General features: G+C 40.2%; 2 protein-coding genes across 7 annotated transcripts; one reads left to right on the top strand and one right to left on the bottom strand.

The window, feature by feature from the left end:
• Positions 1–2,792: 2,792 nt before the first annotated feature.
• PRPF31 (pre-mRNA processing factor 31) lies at positions 2,793–12,379 on the bottom strand. 2 transcript variants are annotated; one of them, XM_072156802.1, is made up of 14 exons: positions 12,221–12,379; positions 11,870–12,052; positions 10,642–10,702; positions 9,931–10,014; positions 8,970–9,067; positions 7,312–7,418; positions 7,057–7,226; positions 6,765–6,922; positions 6,598–6,687; positions 6,352–6,479; positions 6,184–6,256; positions 4,343–4,471; positions 3,649–3,747; positions 2,793–3,494 (listed from the first exon to the last, which is right to left on the bottom strand). In XM_072156802.1, the coding sequence occupies exons 2-14, from the start codon at positions 12,041–12,043 to the stop codon at positions 3,369–3,371; spliced, it is 1,497 nt and encodes a 498-aa protein (XP_072012903.1). In that variant the 5' UTR covers positions 12,044–12,052; positions 12,221–12,379; the 3' UTR covers positions 2,793–3,368. The 2 variants fall into 2 exon arrangements, with proteins under 2 accessions (XP_072012903.1, XP_072012904.1); XM_072156803.1 differs by lacking the exon at positions 9,931–10,014.
• TFPT (TCF3 fusion partner) lies at positions 12,339–20,825 on the top strand. 5 transcript variants are annotated; one of them, XM_072156806.1, is made up of 6 exons: positions 12,339–12,507; positions 14,080–14,329; positions 16,346–16,416; positions 16,747–16,816; positions 17,778–18,020; positions 18,232–19,285. In XM_072156806.1, the coding sequence occupies exons 2-6, from the start codon at positions 14,090–14,092 to the stop codon at positions 18,364–18,366; spliced, it is 759 nt and encodes a 252-aa protein (XP_072012907.1). In that variant the 5' UTR covers positions 12,339–12,507; positions 14,080–14,089; the 3' UTR covers positions 18,367–19,285. The 5 variants fall into 5 exon arrangements, with proteins under 5 accessions (XP_072012907.1, XP_072012908.1, XP_072012909.1 ...); XM_072156807.1 differs by lacking the exon at positions 12,339–12,507 and adding an exon at positions 12,786–12,925; XM_072156808.1 differs by lacking the exon at positions 12,339–12,507 and adding an exon at positions 12,960–12,981.
• The last annotated feature ends 516 nt before the right edge of the window (positions 20,826–21,341 follow it).

Here is a 21,341-nt window from a genome sequence, read left to right as displayed (position 1 = left end):
TTTAACCCCAGGATTTTGTCCCTGCATTATCACTGCTTTCTCAGCATCCGCCTCCCATTAACAGACCTAAGCTAAGACTGCTGAAAACAAAGCTCTGTCAGCTCATGTCTGCACTTAATAGGAAGGGGAGGGAGAGCTAGTAGATCAGTGATGAGATAGGGCTTGCAGCCTTGCACAGACAACCCCCATGACTTGATCCTCTTTGCTTGCAGGGAGCCCTGTGAGACGTTGCATATTACTCTGTGCTGGAAACCATTTGCTATGTTCTGATGTTGGACCATGGCAGGTTCATGGTCCCCTTCCTAATGCATCCTGGCATCTGCAAACTGTCCACGATAAATCTGCTCTCCAGAAGCCCAATGGGGCTCTTTCCCTTCTGTGCCTATACAGCAGCTTATAGACACAGGGTACTGCCCGGAGAAATTACATACCGAATGAAAGGAGGAATTTTCTTATTTAAACCTTATAGATTTACTTAAAAAAAGTACTGTATAATTCTCTTTTACTTATTTTTTTAACGCTTTGTTTTTTAAACCAATTTCCTAAAGGCCATTTTGAATATATTGAGATGTGTGTTTGTAATTTATGGGGGTTTTCTGTTATGTAGGCTTTTTAAAAGTCACTGCTAACTGAACTGATCCAGTATCCAGAATTTAAGAGTATCAATAAAAGACAGTTCATATAAGTGAAAGCTTTTTTTGTTTTTTGTGGAAGTATCCAAAACATATCACCACAATTTTTCTCATATTAAAGCAGTGTTGGCAAACCTATGGCACGGGTGCCAGAGGTGGCACTCAGAGCCATTTCTGTGGGCACTCAGACCATCACCCCAGGACAGAGTTCATCAAATAGGACCAAATCCACAAATATTCCTGCAGCCCCAGGCAACTTAAGAGATTCTGCTCTCAGTGAGATGGTGTTGACAGAACTGCAATATCTTTGGAGGTCCTCCCGCAGGACCAACCATTCTTCCTCTACAGAGAGACCCTGGAGAGAAGCTACAACTAGAGTCTGAATTTGCCCTCCTTCTTTCAACTGTTTTGGTTGCCTCATGGGGCCAAAACGATTGAAAGATTTGGAATAACAGGTAGCAAAAAGTTACTGCTTTAAATGTCATGTTGGCACATCACAGTAAATAAGTGGATTTTGGTTGTAGTTTGGGCACTCGGTCTCCAAAAGGTTCGCCATCACTGTATTAAAGCATTCAAAACTTAATCAGCACATAGTGACAAAGATCAGACTTAGACAGGAAGGTAAGAAGGAGAGAAAAAAAAGGGAGCATTTTATGCTGTTATAGAAAATAGTGGCAACTCCTAAACTATTGAAAAAGAAAAAAAAAAATTCTTACATAATACAGTACTGCAACAACCTGAGCTATTTTCAGATATAATATACAGGCGGTCCCCTGACCGACACTCGACTTACATACGACCGAGTTAAACAGACCACTGGATATTAGTAATTTATTGTGCTTTAGTCCTAGGCTACAATAAAACAGCTGTAACAGTTATCACTGGTGTATGCAATGAAGCTTTAGTGTTAATCCTGGTTCTTCTGACAACCCAACATTTTTAAAATCCAATTGTCACAGAGACCAAAAAAGTTCTGGCTGGGATTACAATGATAAAATATACAGTTCCGACTTACATACAAATTCAACTTAAGAACAAACCTACAGACCCTATCTTGTATGTAACCCGGGGACTGCCTGTAATGGTGAAAGCCCTAAAGACTCCAATACAGTCAGTGGTCATTATGCAGATGATCTGTAGCCGACAATTATGTTTTACTCATGTTGCTTATGACGAAGCATAAACCTCTGATGTAGCTCTTAGATAATCATCAACCCCTACAAAGGATTGCCCACTCTTTCATAATAGTTGCCCATGTGCTTTTATTACCTTGCAGATAAACATTCAGGGATTATCAAGTGATTCAGCTGTCCTGCTTCTTACTTAGCACTGCAGAATGCAAAACAGCCCAAAGCTTCAGCCGTGTGTCAGTGACCAGTTAGCCCTGTATGCACTGAATAAAACCGTGAAGTTCTAAAGAGACATTGGCAAGTGCCAGGTTTTGATCTCATGCAACGTACTAGTCCTGCTATTTACATTTGTACTTTGTGCATTCTCTCCATACTTCATTATTTACATCTCTAAGCTCTGCTGGATAGGCAGACCTGTAGCAAGAGAGTTAAGACTCATGCTGCTCCCTCCCCAGTCAGTAAAGATGTACAGTGAAAAGAGACAAAGTGGGTGATGCCATGAGGACAGCCTAGAGTAGTGATGGTGAACCTTTTAGAGACTGAGTGCCCAAATTACAACCAAAAGTCACATTTTTCACGAAGTGCCAAATGCCAGTTTAATGTAACATTGCTCCCTGCTGTTTCACAGATTTGAACGTATTGGCGTCCTGAAGACACCAATACAGTAGAAAGATGGAGAAATTTGGATTATTATTGCAGCTTCCCTCTAAGGTCCCCTTAACAGGATGAATCACAGGCCCTGAGAAGGGGCTTCAATGACAAATAGTGCTGAACATGGCACGTTCCGGGCTGCCTGTGACTGCAGGAGGAGTCCTGAATGGTGACCTTTGTGCTGGGTGATGGCCTGGGTGCCCACAGAGAGGGCTCCGAGTGCCATCTCTGGCACCCATGCCATAGGTTCGCCACCACTGGCCTAGAGCATTGATAGGAAGCTGTGAATGTGTTCAGAGGGCAAGCATGCGGAGAACAGGAAAAGGCTGAAGCTTTCAAAGAAGGCAGAGACACAGGTACATGCATATTCAGAGCCATGTTAAATGGAAGAGATTTATTAAGTGGCCCAACCCCTTTAATACTGAAGCATTTTTAATTTCGTACTTCACACACACTAAAACTTAATATTTACATAACAGAACCATAAGGACATGTTATCTATGTTACAAACTGTACTTGCTACCTGCATTTATTTTTCATGCAATGAAAGCTAAAAAAAAATTTAAAATATTCTCTTGCTTCTTACTCGTGTACTCAGAAATGACAGCCTATACAAAAAGCCGGTCCTGAGATGCATATAGGACTATATAGATGGGTAATATGTACAACAGATAAAATACAATAAAATTTATTCCATTATAAACGCTTGACACAGCATCCATCCAATGGGAGAAAACAAAACAAATGTTCTTCCTGTGTTACCAGCTCCGGCAACAAGGGTAGAGGTCAGGTGTAGGGTTGTAACGTGGAGCTCATCTTCAGTCATTGATCATCAGTAGAATTAACGATGATCCTGCAATACCCTGCACATGCTCTCAGTACAGGGTATATACAAGAGCCTAGATGTATCCAGAGCATCAGTTACCAATAAGTACAGTACTTGGAGATGACAACTTCACTGTGTCATTGTACCATTTTTTTCATGTTTCACTTTTAGGAATTCTGCCATACTAGAAAAATATTTCTGATTTGCCTCAGCCACCTTCTTCTCTGCGGCTTGTGGGTTGACAATCTCGAGACCCTGTCGCAATAAAAACACACAAGTTCAATGAAAAGAAAGTTCTAAAAGTACATCTGCACACTTGGCAGCCATAAACACATTCGATAAGGTCTCCACGCTGCAGGACATATTGGCTACAGGTAACACAGTAGAGTATAATGCAAACTGAACTTACCTGAAGGGGAGTAAAGGCGACGCTGGATGCAGTACCCGAAGATCTGTCTCTTATCGTAGACTTTCCTCCATAAACCACACTTTGCTTCTGTAGTGTACGCTGGGGATGATAACAGGAATGGAAGCAATGGTAAAATTTAGGCTACAGTTCAATGCCACAAATTTTGGCTACTAAACATGAGCTAGTAGCAAATGTCTATCTGCTCATATTTAATTCCAGTGACCCAGAAATGTAAAAAAAATATAAGATCACTGAAATTATATTGGTATGCAGGGAAAGACAACATCTGTCCTGCAGGTGAGCAGAGTTTGTTCCATATATTAGAATCATTACCTACTAATGAAATTTCATCAAACATTAAGAAAGTCAAATTCCCAACATTCCTACCAAATCAGCCAAAAGCAGGAACTGCATATGGCAAGACACAGCACTATACCCTGTGTGGATCCAGATTGCTGCAATTCTTGCATTCCATAACTTCTGCAGTTAGATGACTGGCAAGGGTGCCATATTTGAAAAACCCTACTGATCTGTAATGAATAACCTATCCTAGTTCAGCAATATTTAGGAAAAACATTTATTAGTCTGAACCATTGAGTCTCATTTTTAAAGCAAGGGGGCTTTTTAAACTATGTGAGCCACAAGGGAGGACTAGTGATCATGGAAAACTATAAAAATGGCTATTTTACTTTACCTGTAATGTTTTGGAGATTCTGGCCTTTGTAGCTTCATTAACTTGTGCTTGCCGTACTCTTCCACTTCCAGATTTCCCAAGATGTCCCAAGCTAAAGCCCAAGTCTTCCTGATATGCATCTTCTTCAATCTAAAGCAGAATGAAAGGATGGAGGCCATCAAATTCCGTAGCATTTTACAGATTTTATATGATTCCAGCAAGTAGAATGATCAAATTGTGCAACAAATACCTAAATGTAATTGTTAATCATATCAGAAACAATTAACAAAACCAGTATTGGTGGGGAATAAATCAATAAAACATACACTATTAAAAGCTGTGTATGAGAACCTGTCACCACATAATACAGCTAGTGGCAGGTTCCCACAGAGCCCTATTAACTAACTGACCCTTCTTTCAGCTAAATATTGTTTCCATTACATCCCCATAAATCAACATGATTATATATTTCCTGCCATCAGCGGGGCATGTCCTTCTCTGCCACCCTCTCCTATCTACTCCTGTCTTCTTAGTGTGTCATGTGACCAGGGTGAGGTCATCTAAGGTCCTGTTACATACATGGGGTAGACTTTACAAACTTAACAGGACCTTAACATCACAATGGTCACATGACATGAAGTGCCCAATGAGGTTACAGAGCTCTCAATGTTCCCTACAGCAGAATTTCCTAGCAGCAAGACCTGTCAATCAGGAACAAGGAGGCAGGGGAATGCAAGAAAAATTTAATATGCAGGACTGTCAGGCCTTACAACAGGTGAGTTGCATACACGTTTCCAAACTTTTTTTTTTTTTTTATTGGCACCTTGGGGGAAAAAAAAAACCATTTGGGGAGAAGGTTAAGGTTTTTTTAATTATACATTTTAATGAAGTATTTTGAGTTGGTTAATTTAAACCTCCTCTGAGGGTACTTGTATATATAATGCAACTGCCAACAAAGGTTAAAGAGGACATTTCACCACCCCAAACTTATTAACTTCAACATACCAGAATGTAGGGGCTTGCTCACCGATTCAGGGGCATTTTGAATTGTATTCCTAACCCCCACAGTTACCAAAATATGAGCACCGTTCTCTGACCAGTCAATGTACCGGATTGTCATAGGTGCTGCAGCAGGGGTGGGGACGGGTGTATATGCGAATCTTCTGACACTGGCCAATCAGCGGTGGACGGTGTCAGATCAGATCTTCCTTAGGCACTGAACTTGCAGAGTGGTCTCGCTGTGCTCCCTGTTTACTCTGATCATTTTGTCTGCCTGGTGCACGCAGCTGCTGTGTTTAGCACATAGAACACAGCATGATCTTGCGATCTCACGCTGTGTTCTAAGTGCAGTTCTATGTTATAACACTCTGAACATAGGGAGTGATCTAGGGAGGAGATGCTCGATCAGTGGCTGAGAAAAGTCACATCACACACATACCCTGCTGCAGTACCTCCTCTTTGACGATCCTGTACATTGAATGGTAAGAGATCGGTGCTCATATCTCGGTTATGGTGGGGCCTATGAATACTATTCAAAGTGTCCCCTAAATCAGTGAACAAGCCACTACATTCTATTATGTTAAAGTTAATAAGTTTGGGGTGGTGAAGGGGCAGTTAAAGAGGACCTAACAATAGATAAAAATGCCAGAATTACCACTGTAATTAAAATAAATAAAATTTGCATACATATGAAAATTTGTTACAAGTTTAAAAAGTGGCGATTCTGACATTTTTATTTAACGTCCTTATTAGAACACACACAAGCAAAAAAACAAAAACAAAACAAAAACAAGTGAACTGTCACTAGAGGCATGGTTATCACACAAAAGAACAGAAAATAGAAGCTGGAATAAAGTGCATACCTCCCCAAAGCTCATCCTATTAGCCTGTTTGCGTATTTCTGTCAGCCCTAGTCGTTCTTTCATCTTGCGGTACCTAGAAAGGGAGGGGGTGGGGGGGAAATATATAGAAAGATGATATATATCTATATATTACATATAAAGAAAGCACACTTTAAAACAAATTCTTACCTGCGACCACCACGCTTTTTTCTTTGTCCATCAAGAGGTGCCGGCAAAGGTTTCACTTGCTTGACTGGGGGAGGTTCCTGCCATTTATCAAACTTCCTTTCAATCTCCTCTTTTAGGTCATAGCCAACCTGTTAGATGGAAAACATGACAGATCACAAATATGCATGAAAATATAAAATTGATTTAAAAAAAAAAAAAGTCATGCAAAAGAGGATATGTGGGATCCTCTCACAACCCAAGACTGACCTTTCCCTCAGGACTCTCATGAAAGCTATCTACTCGTGCGGCCAAGGTGCATTTTGAAGCCACCAGTCTGGCTGCCTTACGATGCAAGTCCTAGAATGATAAAAACGAACTGTTACTTCTGTTCCCACCTCATTTTTACCCCACAGACAAAGTGCTCCATTGCTTACCGAAGGTAAAGACTGGACAATGTCACTATGATAGATGTATCCAGTATGAGGTAGGACAGAAGTGCTGGAGAAACCAGACAGGCTTTTCCTCTGAGCTCCCAGCAGCATGACATTACAGGCCGGCATCTTTGAGAGGTTTGTAAGACCACCAGCAATACCTTAAAAAAAAAAGGTTTGACAACCCATGAGAATAAAGATCATGTTTAGTCTAGGTGATACACCCTCTGTACCGTGATCAAGGAGTCACATGTAGATGATCACATGGGAAAAGGTAATAATTTCAACACATTACCCATTATTTTAGCTGCAGTTGAGGCCCCAACAATAATGGAGAGATTTGGAGCAATGAAGGACATGCGAGACTCCACATACTCATAGATTCTGTGTTTGGACTGGTTCAGTTCCAGCGCCATGTCACAGGCTTCTTCAATGCGTTCTAATTCCTCATTAGTCAGTTGCTGTCTGCATAGGAAACACAAATATCAGATTTATTTGATACAAAGGAAGCATTGTATATGAGCATCACACTTGACTAGTATAGACTTACCCCTGTGTAGTAGAAGCTGTTACACTAACAACCATGATTGTTGCATTAGTCAATATTTGCTGAAGATTCTCATTATTCTTACATTTATCCAAATTGTTTCCAAGCTCCTGCAAGGTAAAATTTGTAATACTTTGGTAAACTCTCATGTAACAAAGTTTGCACTAATCAATACAGATGACCCATCCTTGACATTAAGTAGTTTTCAATTGTCCTGGAGCAGACTTGGAATGGATGAGGGAGGGGGTGATATGACATCTGCCATAGACAGCATACAGGAAGCAGAGCAGAATCTGCTGCACAAGTCTGACTTGCACATGCGGATTTTATAGAGACAAGTCAATCTGTATGTATTAGAGATATTTGGAAAGAGATAAAAAGTCTCCTGTTTAGCTTCTTGCAGTTTATCTGCTCACTTCTCCCCCTCAGTAATCTGATTGTCTCTAAAAGAATCTCAAAGAATTAAGCCTGAATTCCGCAGATTAAAAAAGGAGTAAGAAACAAAAACCTGATAAAAAGACACGATGTCTGAACTGTCATCTCCTGCAAATATGACTTTGGAAGAGATTTTTTTCATAGATAAGCAGAGATGAGATTTCACAAAAACAAGGGAATTCTAGAAGAGACATTTGAGGCATAACTCTGAAGTTACCTGGTCAAAAATGGATTTAGACAGCAACATGATATAGGCATTGTTGGACTTGTTGTCAAAATCTCTCTCCAGCTGCGATTCTTTCTAACCAGAGGGCTAGCTCTATAAATCTATCAGCCCTACTTATAAAATGATCTTCAGATTCTGAAGGGGACATGCACTTCCTGGTTGTGGCCAGAGCAGCTTTGCCTCACTTCCCATCATACTGATCTCTACTCTATTGCATTATTACTAGCAGCCCAGGCCAGCATCTGAGGTTGAATCATCTCCATAGTGTTGCTGCTGTACACAACAGATGACTAGCCTAATGTATAAATTCAATGTCAGTTTTACATCCTCACATTCATACCAACATGAAATACAGTTACAGTGACCTATGTACAGATTACAAACACTTATGTATACATGAATGGAAGGTTACACAGATAGACCTATAATCTAATACAGCCTAAAGATTTTTATAAACACTATGATGGAGGTGTCAGCCATGCCGTCCAGCACATGCCAGCAGCCTCGCCTCAATGGGGACCAGGATTACAAAGCATGGAGGAGACATAGCAAGTAAATAATCTCCATATGTATCAAATTGCTGTGCTGATCACAACTCCTTCTCTTAACTGACCAAACTGTAGCCTTTTAGAGAGATTGAGGCAATGCAAAGTGGGCACACTACGTTAATGGTTTTAAACTGTGCAGCTGCATGGGGACAGGAGAGCAGAGCGTACACGGGGGGGGGGGGGGGGGGGATCTTTACAGTTACACTTTAATAAACTACTACCCCCTCAGTTAGGAGAATAGGGTAAAATCTGGGGAAAGGGTCCATTTAACTATAATACAGCATTATTTTATATTTCATGGGTAAACAAGCAATCTTTGTGACACTTATAAATAATGGCTTTGCATTTCATCATTTAAGAAAGCAAGGAACACTGAAGTATTTAAATAATAAAAAAAAAATACCTGACATTTACCCCTTCACTTTATCAGGCCATACACCTTCCCCACCTACCTTCACTGTTCGTATGTAGTCTAAGGCGTTAGGAACCAGAGACTCCAGCTCAGGAAACCTTTTAGAATATTTGTCTCTGATAAACTTGTGGATTATATCTAAAAGAAAATACAGAACATATAACATTATATTAATGCAGAGGTAGGCGAAATCTCTGTTGCAGTGTCTGCAATTTGTCTGAACCATACTATTAGACAAGGCTGCCTATAGAAAAACTTTGCAAGCACACTTCACTTTCCTCAACAACTCCAAGCCCGAGTGTATGAAAATGGATGGAGCCTGATGCAATCTCAAGCGCCTGCAAAGTGTCTGGAACTGAAGTGTCACTCTAGCTTGGTTCTATAGCACCTAGAAACTTGCTTTATCATTTTAATGGTGAAAATTTCAAAACCTTAGAGAACATTCATCAACTCAGGAGAGGTCAGGCCAATGTGACTTCTCCGTCTCTGTGCTTCCTTGGGTCCTAACATTGCTCAAGATTCTTTTTCTGTTAAATGCTGAATCTTCCAGAATCACCATTGTGGTCCTAACACGGTCCTTCTTAACAGGTTGATGACAGCTCGGGAGCCTAAATACTAATGACATATTCCCTTTCTGGTCGACTTTTACACAACTGTTCCCAAGAAATATAGGCTGTAGGCTAACCAGGCAGGGCTTATCTGGTCAGTGCAGCATGTTGGTATTCTGCCTTTATATATTTATACTTCTTCGGATACATTCAGACAGTCAAGTGATCGCCTGGAATGGATCCCTGGCCAGCACAGGACTAGGAGAAGGATGGTGGCGAGTGGCCTTCACTCCTCTCTCATAGGCAGAGGAGTGAGACGACTTTGACACACCATGTGCTCCCTGTACCATCATCGGTAGCCATAGAAGTCTATGAGGGCAGTGAACAGGTCGCAAATCATGTGAACAAGCCCTCAATCTGTAAGGATGCATGATAGTATACCGTGACACTTACTCAATTCATTTTCGATTTCCACAGTCAAGTTATTAGCATCAACTATAACCTTATACTCTGGAGCTGCTTCTACAGGTCCCATAACTGCAAATCAGGAAAAAATATGGTACAAACAAGAGGGGGGAAAAAAAAAAAAAAAAATCACTAAAAATACAAAACACAGATACATCTCCTAATCTTGGTAATATGCCACCACAGATTGGGACAACTCCCATTTCAGGGGGGTTTCCAGGATTTCAAAATATAGGACCTATTTTATGTCTAAACAGTAGTCAGCAACTACAATTTATTGAGCAATGTTCTTTCAGCTCTACACAATGAGTATTGTGCAGTCTCATGGCTCCGGCTAGGAGCTGAATTGTGGACATATAGGACGCCAGACCCTCCCTCCCCCACTCCAAGATCTTATATTGATAACCTTGTTGAACAGTAAATCAAAATTACCAAACCCTTGAAAAACCTCCTCCTATGCCAGCAACAATATAAACTAAATTGACTTTTAAAAGGTTTTACTTAAAGTTCCGATTTAATCATGCTCAGCACCATTAGCCATCATGCCTACTATTCATTGCACTATACGTGTTCACGGTTTCAGTATTTGTGTACAGTTGCCATGCATCTACCTTTATGACTGGATCCTGTGTGATAATTAACATGTATGACCTGTGACCCTTGTTTGTACCATTTTTAATTAAACTAAAATAACATTACCTTCAGAATTTTTAGGTTGTTTTTTGACATATTCATCAATCTTGTGCAGAATTTCTGAAAACTATAATAAAAAAAAAAAAGAAGAAGTATAATTTTAAAAACTGTATCACTTTGCTAGCAATGAAGTTAACAAACAAAGTGAGGATCCAATAAAACAGCAAAATCATAACTACTAGACAATGCCCAATATTGTTTTCACATTTTTTTCATTATTTCACACATTTCAAAAGCTGTACCATTTGAAAATATTTATTTTCTCAATTCCCAAAACATGGCCGCATTGACTTCGATTATGCACAGCCATAAGATAAGCACACTGGGGCAGATTTATCAAGTGTCTAAGAGTCAGAGTATTTATAGTTGCCCATGGCAACCAATCACAGCTCAGCTTTCATTTTACCAGTGCTCATGAATATTTTAAAGGGCAGCTGTGGTTGGTTGCCATGGGCAGCTAGAAATATTCTGACTTTCAGACACTTGATAAATCGGCCCCATAGTGTCCAACCGACCCCTGGCGCAAAAGATAGAGAAGGTCTTATCTCTGCCACGGGACATGGTGTGGCTGCCAGGCTCCTATGGAGGAGGTAAGGGTGAAGAGCCCAAACATTGCCAACAGCCGCAAACTTCCTTAATTATGGGTCATGTGCACTTCGTCTCAACTGCACCCCTTCGCCCAGCTTTTTTCTTATGGGATTCGTAATTGCATGTTTCACTGTATGGTCTAACTGACACTTCCCATTTATACTTTGGGTCTGTACAATCAAAGATACCAAATTTATATAGTTTTTGTTATGACTCAATAACTATTGATTTATAATAACCATTTCATATACTGGTGTGTAGCACATTTTGGAGAACCTACAACTTCTTGATCACTTTTTATTCACATTTTTATGTGATGTGAAATGGAAAAAAATGTGGCTATACAGACACAAGGTGGCAGTGCCCAAGTTGAAAACAGCACTTAACCAGTTAACCAGCACCGATCACAGGCATTAGCTGCATAATGCAACTGGCATCTTCAGGGTATGAAATGGGCTCAGCCCATAAGCCCTCTCCATACATCTCTAACAATGCAGCAATGTAACAGCAGGGTGCACCTCGTTAAGGGAACATTTATGGCTCATCTAGAGAGATACCCAGGAGTCTGATCATTGATCACCTTCTGTACATATGAAGACAATAGTGCAGCATTTGTGTACAATATATAAGTGTATACCACACTCACCTGCTTACTGTCCCATAACTTTGCTATACTTTTCACAGACTCAGCATTTACGTCCACCTGCATCTCCTCCTGCACTTCTTCAATGGTCTCCAGGTCATCTTCATCTATTAGGTTGTCCTCTTCTTCCTCTGCTGCCTCCTCCAGGTCAGCCAGAAGCTCATCCGCCAGAGACATGTTCCGTCACTGCAAGGAACATCAAGAAAAAAAAACAAAAAAAAATTCACTCATAAAGAATCAATTCGCCAAAGAATCCCTCTTATTCCTATAAAGGTTGTCACGTAGTTTCCATTGGAATACACAGGCATTGCTACATTCTAGCCTTCCTCCCTCATAGTAACCCTGCAGTCCTACCAATAACAAGAAGTCCTGCCACACACGATGAGAATCCGTCGCACTTCTCTTTAAGTAAAATAAGAAGCCAAGACGCACAGATATGACGTCACTACAGGAACAGCGTCACCTCTTTCCAGGAAGTGTTCTCTCGTTCCTACTAGGCGTCAACTGCGCCTGCGCATTGCAGCGTCGCTTTGGGCACTTTCATTGGACGATAACGAGGAGTATTTTTTTTCATTTTGAATATCGTAACTTTATCTGGTTACACCAGTAATATGGAAAGAAGGAACCGATAATGCGATCAGGTATGTGGTAAAACAACGGAGCAATGTCGTGTACTGTAGTGCATCCAGCAATGTTCCTGCACTCCCATGGTTATGTTCAGTGAAAAATCTCCGCTTTCAGGGAGGCTTGTCCCCTGAGCACACGTATTCGCTATGTCTGTATTTGTAAAACATAGCGCCACACTGTGGTGGGAGAAATAACCCTCATACTGTCAAAGGGGGAGATGTATCAGTGGTGTCTGGGGGAAAAACTGTTCTAGTTGCCCATGGCAACCAATCAGAGCCCAGTTTTCTTTTTATAGACTGCTGTGGGAAAATGAACCCTGAGCCTTGATTGGTTGCCAGGAGCAACTGTCACATAGGGTAAATCTCCCCCCAGGGCTATGTACATCAATATAACGGCAGCAAGGATGAGATCCATTAGGAGCCTCTTTCTATGGTGCGAAGATTGTCTAGTCAAGCAATTATTGTTTCATGAAAACAGAACACCATAGTGTAACTTACATAATAATTCTAGTGGTCAGTGGGCACTAGTAGTGTCTGTTATGTGATGTTTCTGTCTTCAGTGTACAGATTACAGACAACAGGTTGGGCTTGCAGTGATGATGTGGGGTGCAGGTTTAGACTAGTAATCATTTTTTTTGTTTCTGTAATTCTCCTCACTACACTGCAAAATATCAGCTCCAAAATACTCATCTGGGACTGTGTGTATGTTATCTATTCATTATATGACTTATAGTAGCTGGTCACTTCATGTATTTTGTAATGTGTGTATGAGTATGGGGGCAGGACAGCATACCTAGCTGAATACAACTTTGTATGATCAGACTCCCTTTAAAATGCATAAGACTTTTCCTTATGTTTTTGTAATGTATGTATAGGTGTGAGGGGCAGAATATTAGGTATTTAACCAATATACATCTATTAAAAGTTCTGCATGTGAAGCCTCCTGTCTTTTACCTCATTAGCCAGACATTCCTGATCGTTATATGGCTTCAGATGGAGGGTCATGTGATCTCTATCTCCCATGAACAATCCCACTGCCTGGAACTTAATACTATATGCATGAATACTATCATTGCAGATCCTGGCAGAGCAATTGTTCATGGACCTCCATCTGTAGCCGTATAACGATCAGGAATGTCTGGCTAATGAGGTAAAAGACAGGAGGCTTCACATGCATAACTTTTAATAGATGTATATTGGTTAAATACCTAATATTCTGCCCCTCACACCTATACATACATTACAAAAACATAAGGAAAAGTCTTATGCATTTTAAAGGGAGTCTGATCATACAAAGCTGCAGACAGTGTTGGGTTTAGGCTAGGTATGCTGTTGCATGCTTCTGTTATAATACAACAGTAGTTACTCAGGGGGAAGGTTTGTGCTTTGTTCAGTGAAGAGATCTCACACACCAGTGCATTGGAGTCCTCCAAGTCAAGCTACAATCCTGGAATCTAAATCCATCTGTCACAGTCCTGTTACTAACAACACAAACAAAGCTATGTTTACACAGATCTCCAGAGCCGGTCCTGTCTACAGCTTTGTATTGTCAAAACTGCTGCCTAATTTCCTATTTATCTATCTTAGATTTTCCATCATGGCTGCTGTAAACTTTGAAGAGTTTTCTGTCCCGCCTGGATCTGAGCTTGCTCTTCCACCTCTGTTTGGCGGTAATATTTTAGAAAGTGAATTAGAAACAGAAGTTGAGTTTGTAGATGGCGGACTGAGTGGCGATAACATACAAGATGAGGAGGAAGAGGAGGCTCAGCTACGCACGAGAGAACTCAACAAGAGAAAATTCCTTGCTTTAAATCGTCGTTGCAAAGAAGTTGAACAGGTCGGTACATGATGTCACTATGGCTACCGTCATCTGTGTGCAGATTTTAGACTTTAGCATTATAGAAGTCTAAGAAGCTGTACGATGGGGACAATAGACTTGGAATAGTATTTGCAGACATATTACAAGCATTTGAAAGTATACTAAAATGGTGTTTCCTGTGTGATTGAAGAGTTATACAAATCTGATATATTTTTCACTCTCAGCATTTACCTACACTTAGTGAACGGAATCATTCTTGTAGATTTCCAGAGGCAGAAAATCTCTCCTGTAGATAGAGTTAGGAAACTGAAAAGGTTGTTCTTGACTCATAAGTAGGTTTCGGAAATATTATGAGGTCAACTTTCTCCACAACATTGCAGTGCAGGAATGAGACCGGTCGCTTTGTAGGGATACAGCAGTACTCAATAATTGGCATGAAGTATGTTACTTATTTTAGTGCTGTATTTGGCCGTATATACATGACTTTTTTTGTTCACGTATATCACTCTGTCTGCTCTATATCCATATAAAATAAGGCTGCACAGTCGTTGTAGGAATGTATATGCGGCCGGATATACATCCCCATAAATGGCTATGTGGCACCGTGTTTAAGGCTTGTGCCATGTGTCACTATGGAGAGGGGAGGGATGAGCAGCACTCACACATCCTCCTTTCGTGCACGCAGCTAAATGCTCACCCGGGCTACGGGCGGGCGAGCAAGCATACACATGTGTGAATGGAGCCTAAGGTGGAATGACAGATGATATTACTAGCTTTCTCAACTCCAAAATTCCTGAACAGTACATGTACCGTATATACTCGAGTATAAGCCGACCCGAGTATAAGCCGAGACCCCTAATTTTACCACCAAAAACTGGGAAAACCTATTGACTCGAGTATAAGCCGAGGGTGTAGTATACAGCAAGCTAGTCCCCTGTAGTATACAACCAGCCAGCCCCTGTAGTATACAGCCTGCCCCCATAAAGTATACAGCCTGCCCCAAAAAGTATACAGCCTGCCCTCAGTATGCCTAGCGAATAATAAAAAAATAAACTTAATACTCACCCTCTGACGATACTCCCCTTTGATGCTTAGTGGCGGCTCCTGATCCTCTGTGGCGGCTTCTCTCTTCTATCTTCACTTGCCGGCAGTCGCGTCCATGCGACCTGCCGACGGGTGCACAGTGCGATGCGGCGGTGTCGCCGCTGATGACGTCATCAGCGGCGACACTGCTACATCATATTGTGCGCCCGCCGGCAGATCGCATAGAAGCAACTGCCGGCAAGTGAAGATAGAAGAGAGAAGCCGCCGCCGAGGACCGAGAGCCTAAGACTAATTATCCTTCTTAAATGAAATCTACCATTTGTTTTCATACATTGCGAACCAAACATACCTTGAGAATGCTGTAGCAACACTGAAGCAGAAACATATCTTGTTTAATCCCTGAACTGAGTGGTTTTACTCAAAAAACAATTATAAAATTCAGGACCTTGGGAAAGCTGGGTTGCATGGTGGCTGCCATTCATAAACACATTACACACAGTTTCCTGAACTGTCCAGACAGGACTAATAAACCTGAACTGGATGACTCCAATATAGCAGCTGAGGGATGGTTCAGCAATTTATTACTTCTGCCTGTCAGGGACAACACAGTGATTACATCATTCTCTGGAGCAGTGCATAATTAAAGTAAGAGGAGAACGCTGGGCCAGCGACAGGAGCAAATGAGCCTCATTATTATAATTTTATAATAGTTTTTTCAGCAAAACCACTCAGTTCATTAATTAAACAAGATATGTCTCTGAATCAGTGTAGCTACAGCATTCTCAAGCTATGTTTGGTTCACAATGTATAAAAACAAATGGTAAATTTCCTTTAAATATAAATAATATTCACAGTGGATCATTCACTGACTGTAAATGACAAGTGCAACAACATAAATTATGTACATTTTAGATTAAACAACTTGAATCTATTCAGCAACACATTACCAGATTACATAGTAAGATTCTGTATTTTTTTTTTTTTTTTTAGGTTAATGAAAGAATCCTTAACAGGCTTCACCAAGTTCAAAAGATAACACGAAGATTGAAACAAGAAAGAAGGTCTTTACTTGTCTTATAATGCCAGTCACAATTCTGCCCCTCTGTAAACGTGTCTATAATTCCACTAATGTAATATTCTTTAGTCTGAAATCTTTTGATTCAGTATGGAACACGACTACTCTCACACAGGAAATGTGTCATTCAGTGAACATGGTAACATTGCACAACATAGAAATAAATAGAGATTTGTAGAGTGTGATGTTGTGTTTCCCTTATATGGAATACTGCAGCAAGTCCATTTTTGAAGCATGCTGAATTATTGTTGTATGTTTTTTTACAATTTTTGTCATGTCACAGATCTGATTAACTAATGCTTTATATTTATTTCAGATGTCTGATGAAAATTTTGGACTCTTATGGAGATGATTACAGAAAGAGCAACCTAACCTTCATGCTTGAGGTACAATTTATTCTACTGTACAAACTTCTAGTAAAATGTGTAAGTCCTCATGCTAACAATTTTGAAGTGGGGACATGTGCTACATGTGTTATTACAGTGGCTAGCATGCATCCCTATTTACTTGTATGGGCTCATGCACACGGCTGTGGATTCCACAGCTTTGTGTATGAGCCGTATGTCCATGGATCAAAAGACAGAGCAAGTCCTATTGTTGCCGCAGGTTTTGTGGCTCGGACAGATTTTTTTTGGATCACATGATGACCGTCAGGCTGCAAACAAGGGTTCAAGGGACTATTGTTTATGACCCAATGAATAGCAGACGTGTGCATGAAGGCTAAGGCCCCTTTCAAACTTGTGATGAAGATCACTTCAGAGTCTGATCACAGTGCAATCATGGTTTGGTCAGTGAAAAACCAGTTATCAGTCAGTTTGTTCGTTGTCTCAGTTTTTCACACACTTTTTTTGGTGTTTTCATTGTGTTTTTCACGCACAATGACTGTGGTCTATCTTTTCTATGGCAATTGATCAGTGAAAAATGATTTGCACTTGCAAGTGACTCAAAGTGCAATTTGTTTTTGATGTGTCTCCGTAGACTTGTACGGTGCGTTTTTCGCACACGGGACTTGTAAAAGTAAAGCGTGCTGAGATGTGTGTTAAAAAAAAAACGTGTGCATTAAAAAAAAAAGGTACTCAATATGCTGTAATTGGATAAACATGTCAGGTCCACCTGGACTCTTAGATCTCTACTCTACTAAGCTTAAGATACCTCTATGGAGGCCTCTGCAGCAGCAGGATCTGAAGCTCACCCCTTCCTGTTTGCAGGACTTTTGTCTTGCTTCAATTTAGTTTGCCATTTATGGATTTTATGGATAAATATAAGCTCTGGATAGAATAGTTGAAGAGGTTGATACTAATTTGTTTTACATTTGAATATAATCCATTCATATCCTTGCTTTTACAGGAGGAAGGCACACAAACTTGTAATACACCAACTCCAGCAAACTCTGAAAATGAACCTCCTGAAAATGAGGACCTCTCAAGGTGTTTAAGCCAACCTCCCCTCGGCTTGGAAGCTACAAGTCCAGAAAGCCCATCCCTTGTAGAAGGACCACCAGCTAAAAAGAGAAAAAAGTTCAAAGAGGAGAAAGACCATGGGAAAAAGATAAGCCCATCTCTTCTTCCAACAGAACCCCTTCTAGCACAGGTAAAGGTCCCCTCCATCCTACTTACCAATGTCCTATAGTATTGCTCCCTTTCCTAAGAAAAGGTTAATAGAGCCACACATTTCAAACTATGCTTCACCCACACTATTGACAGCCCTATTCCAAACATTTTTCCTGAAGAATAGGTGCAACTTTTAGCCTACCCAATGAATCCCACAACTAGGCTAACAAACATCCATTGCTGTATTTCAGGTTAAGATTGAAGAGGACTATTTATGCGATGGAGATGAGGAGCTTAATCTTAGTTGGCGTCCTCTGAGTCCACGAGACAAGATTCTGCAGTATCCAAAGTTTTCTAGTCCTGGACCCTGCCCAGATTTTGATTGACACTTGAAACCTATATGTGATTACTGAAGATGTTGTGCCTTCTTCTGCTAGAAAGCTGCCTAAGGTTCATTTCTAGAAATTACAACGGCTGGATCCTCAGTTCTAGGACTATGCTGTAGAGAAGCAATAGCCTGAATAATATCAGTAATCCACAACTGCCAAAATCCAGAAGACATTTCAACCTCATCATACATGAAATTATTTGACCTTTGGCCCCCATTTCAATAATATGTGGAGATAATAGTACAGTACATGTCCATTTTTTTTAAAAATACTTTTGTATGTTTTCCTTGCTTAAAATATATTATAATGTAGTACATATTAATGGTAAAGAAAATTTGTTGAATTGCATTTCTCGATTACATCATAATTCCATCATTATTTTTTTTAAATCTACATAAGAAATGTCATATGCACTCTTTTCTTATAATAAAAAAAAAATCTGAATATTGCTCAGTCACATTGAAATAGTCCATAGTCAAAAATGATAGACACATTAACAATGTCAAAACAGAATAAGCAACCCAGAGTCCCCCTAGATCCATCTGTTGATGTATACAGTGACACAAGCTGTCATAATGGTAACAGCACTCCCTGAGCCCAGGATACTTACCATCAGAGTGCAGACCCCTGGAAACCCAAATTTGCTCCTCAGACCACTAGACCTGAACATCATGGCACTCCCAGATAAGATCAATGAGAGTACCTCACCACATTTATGGATAGGTCAGAAGTATCTAAATTTAGTGGTGTAAGAGATATTTGGTGATCCTGCTTACCATCCATAAATGTACTCCTTTTCCCATACTCCTTAGCGAGTGTCTTGGCTGAAATTATCTAAAGGAGTAGGCCACTTTACCTCATGCTTTTTTAATGTGTGTGTAAGTGTGGGGGACATCTATTAAAAACCATATACTGAGATGTGTACTTTGTCAGCCTTATTCCTTACCTGAATGTGCATTATTGCCACTACATGCAAAAGTAGGAACTGTAATATAAGAGGACAATACAAATGTATGCACCCTGCAAACAATGCTCATTGTGTGTGGATTTTCTGTGTAGAAAATCTTTGGTGCATGGGATTTAGAAAAAATAATTACTGCCTGTAAAAGATTCTTAAAACATAACCTCTGATGTTTCTATTAAAAATGTGGGTATATCTATCCGAGCATAACCATAAGGCTTCCCAAGAGAATGTTCCTAGTTATTATGCGACTTATCCACTAGAGGGCACCCTAGTATTTCAACCAGTTTTTGATAGTAATGTCTATATTTTTTTTTCCTCCTAGTGGATCATCATTTATCACCAGGCAACATCTTTGGATTACAATGTACGGGTTGTTATTTCTGGCTACAAATGTTTATTATAGAAGCCAGAAGGAAACCTTATTTAAGACACTTGTGGTATTCTTTATTCTTATGAGTCCTAATACACAACAAATAGGACGAAACACGTTAGGTGTATAAGAATGAGATATACAAGTGAGCCAGAAATAACAACCCTATACATTCTAATCCAAAGATACTACCTAGGCCACTAATGTAGTTGAAAGAAGGTGGGCAAATTCAGATCATCATTGTAGCTTCTTTCCAGGAAGAATGGTGGGTCCAGCAGGATGACCTCCAAAGACAATGCAGTTCAGTCAACATCTTCTCACTTTTCTTGCAGTTTCAAACAGCCATTGAAGTGTTGCTTTAAAATAGCGCTGAGAGCAGCAACTCTTAAGTTGCTTGAGACTGCAGAAAGATTAGGTGGATGTGGTCACAGGAGTGCCCACAGGATGGGCCCTGAGTGCCACCTCTGGCACCCGTGCCATAGGTTCGCCACCACTGGGTTAGACTATTAGGGTGCCCTCTAGTGGATAAGTCTCGTAATAACTAGGAGCGTTATCTTTGGAAGCCTGTTTTATGGTATTTCTTGGGTGGATACATTTTTAATAGTAACGTTAAAGGTTATGTTAAATATTCTTTTACAGGAAGTAAAGCATTTGAAGAATATAAACCCCTCTATGATGCAAGAGTGGGTGAAGCACTGGAATCCACAGCAGAGCACACAGGAAACATAGTAAATAAACTATTGTTGCCATTGGCAGTTAGCATTATATTGCCGAAATACCACTGCCATAAAAGGGTAAGCTAAAATGTTTAGGTAGGCATTATTAAGTAACATCCATATACATTCTAGGATGTAAGGTTTACCCGAGTCAATGAACATAATAGAATGTGATAACTTTATTTCCCCAGGTTATCCAGCACTACTCCTACTGTCTATCCCCCTAGGACTAGTTCATCATAAACTACCTGTAGCTGTCATCCAGACTTGATAAGATGTACCTGGACTATGGGACATTGTTACATGCCTGTTTTCCTGACTCCTTACAGTTCATTTGAATACACTTTAAACGTTATTTCTGCTCCTGTAGTGGGTCTCCAATTTTTGTTTCCGATAACTCCTCCAAATGACTAGTTATCTTCATTTGTAATCCTGTGAGATGTGACTGAGGAGACTACTGTATATAAAACTCTTACAGAATTGGCAAGTTTCAGTCTATTGTTAAGCCTAGTTGCCATAAAGAAAATTGCAGGGCATCTTTCTTTTCATTGAACATTGATAGTGACATAGAAAATGGTACTAGGTATAGGGTATGTTTTTTGTAATGTTTTGCTTCTGCTCACCATTTAAAGGGAGTTGCTAAATAAAAACTTCTGTCCATACGCAAATACATTTCATGGAGAACAATAGGTTTCCCCTCGCTGGGACAATTTCTTAAAACATATATAATAAATAAATAAACTTGGGGTACAGGCATTTACAAAATGCCTATACAAACATTGCATAAAAAATAGAAAATATGAATTTCTGCAGTGAAGGAAAGCAAGGCAAAGGCTAAACTACACCTCCCTGCTGCAACAAAATGCATCAGAATTGGGGCTGCGGACTGGCAGTGAAATTATCACTGGGGTACATTTTATAG

Source organism: Engystomops pustulosus, chromosome 6 (genome assembly GCF_040894005.1).
Source record: "Engystomops pustulosus chromosome 6, aEngPut4.maternal, whole genome shotgun sequence".
NCBI classification, from domain to species: Eukaryota; Metazoa; Chordata; class Amphibia; order Anura; family Leptodactylidae; genus Engystomops; species Engystomops pustulosus.
This window is presented reverse-complemented; position numbering and strand designations above follow the sequence as displayed.

What these genes read in the sequence shown, in the direction of transcription:
- PRPF31 (XM_072156802.1), bottom strand. Translation starts at nt 12,043, where the DNA reads ATGTCTCTGGCGGATGAGCTTCTGGCTGACCTGGAGGAGGCAGCAGAG. An exon ending in AACTGCAGCTAAAATAATGG is followed by an intron (nt 6,923 to 7,056) that starts GTAATGTGTTGA and finishes TTTTTTTTTAAG; the next exon opens with GTATTGCTGGTGGTCTTACA. An exon ending in ATAGGATGAGCTTTGGGGAG is followed by an intron (nt 4,472 to 6,183) that starts GTATGCACTTTA and finishes ATTCTGCTTTAG; the next exon opens with ATTGAAGAAGATGCATATCA.
- TFPT (XM_072156804.1), top strand. Translation starts at nt 13,548, where the DNA reads ATGCATGAATACTATCATTGCAGATCCTGGCAGAGCAATTGTTCATGG. An exon ending in AGGAATGTCTGGCTAATGAG is followed by an intron (nt 13,643 to 14,079) that starts GTAAAAGACAGG and finishes TATCTATCTTAG; the next exon opens with ATTTTCCATCATGGCTGCTG. An exon ending in CAGAACCCCTTCTAGCACAG is followed by an intron (nt 18,021 to 18,231) that starts GTAAAGGTCCCC and finishes GCTGTATTTCAG; the next exon opens with GTTAAGATTGAAGAGGACTA.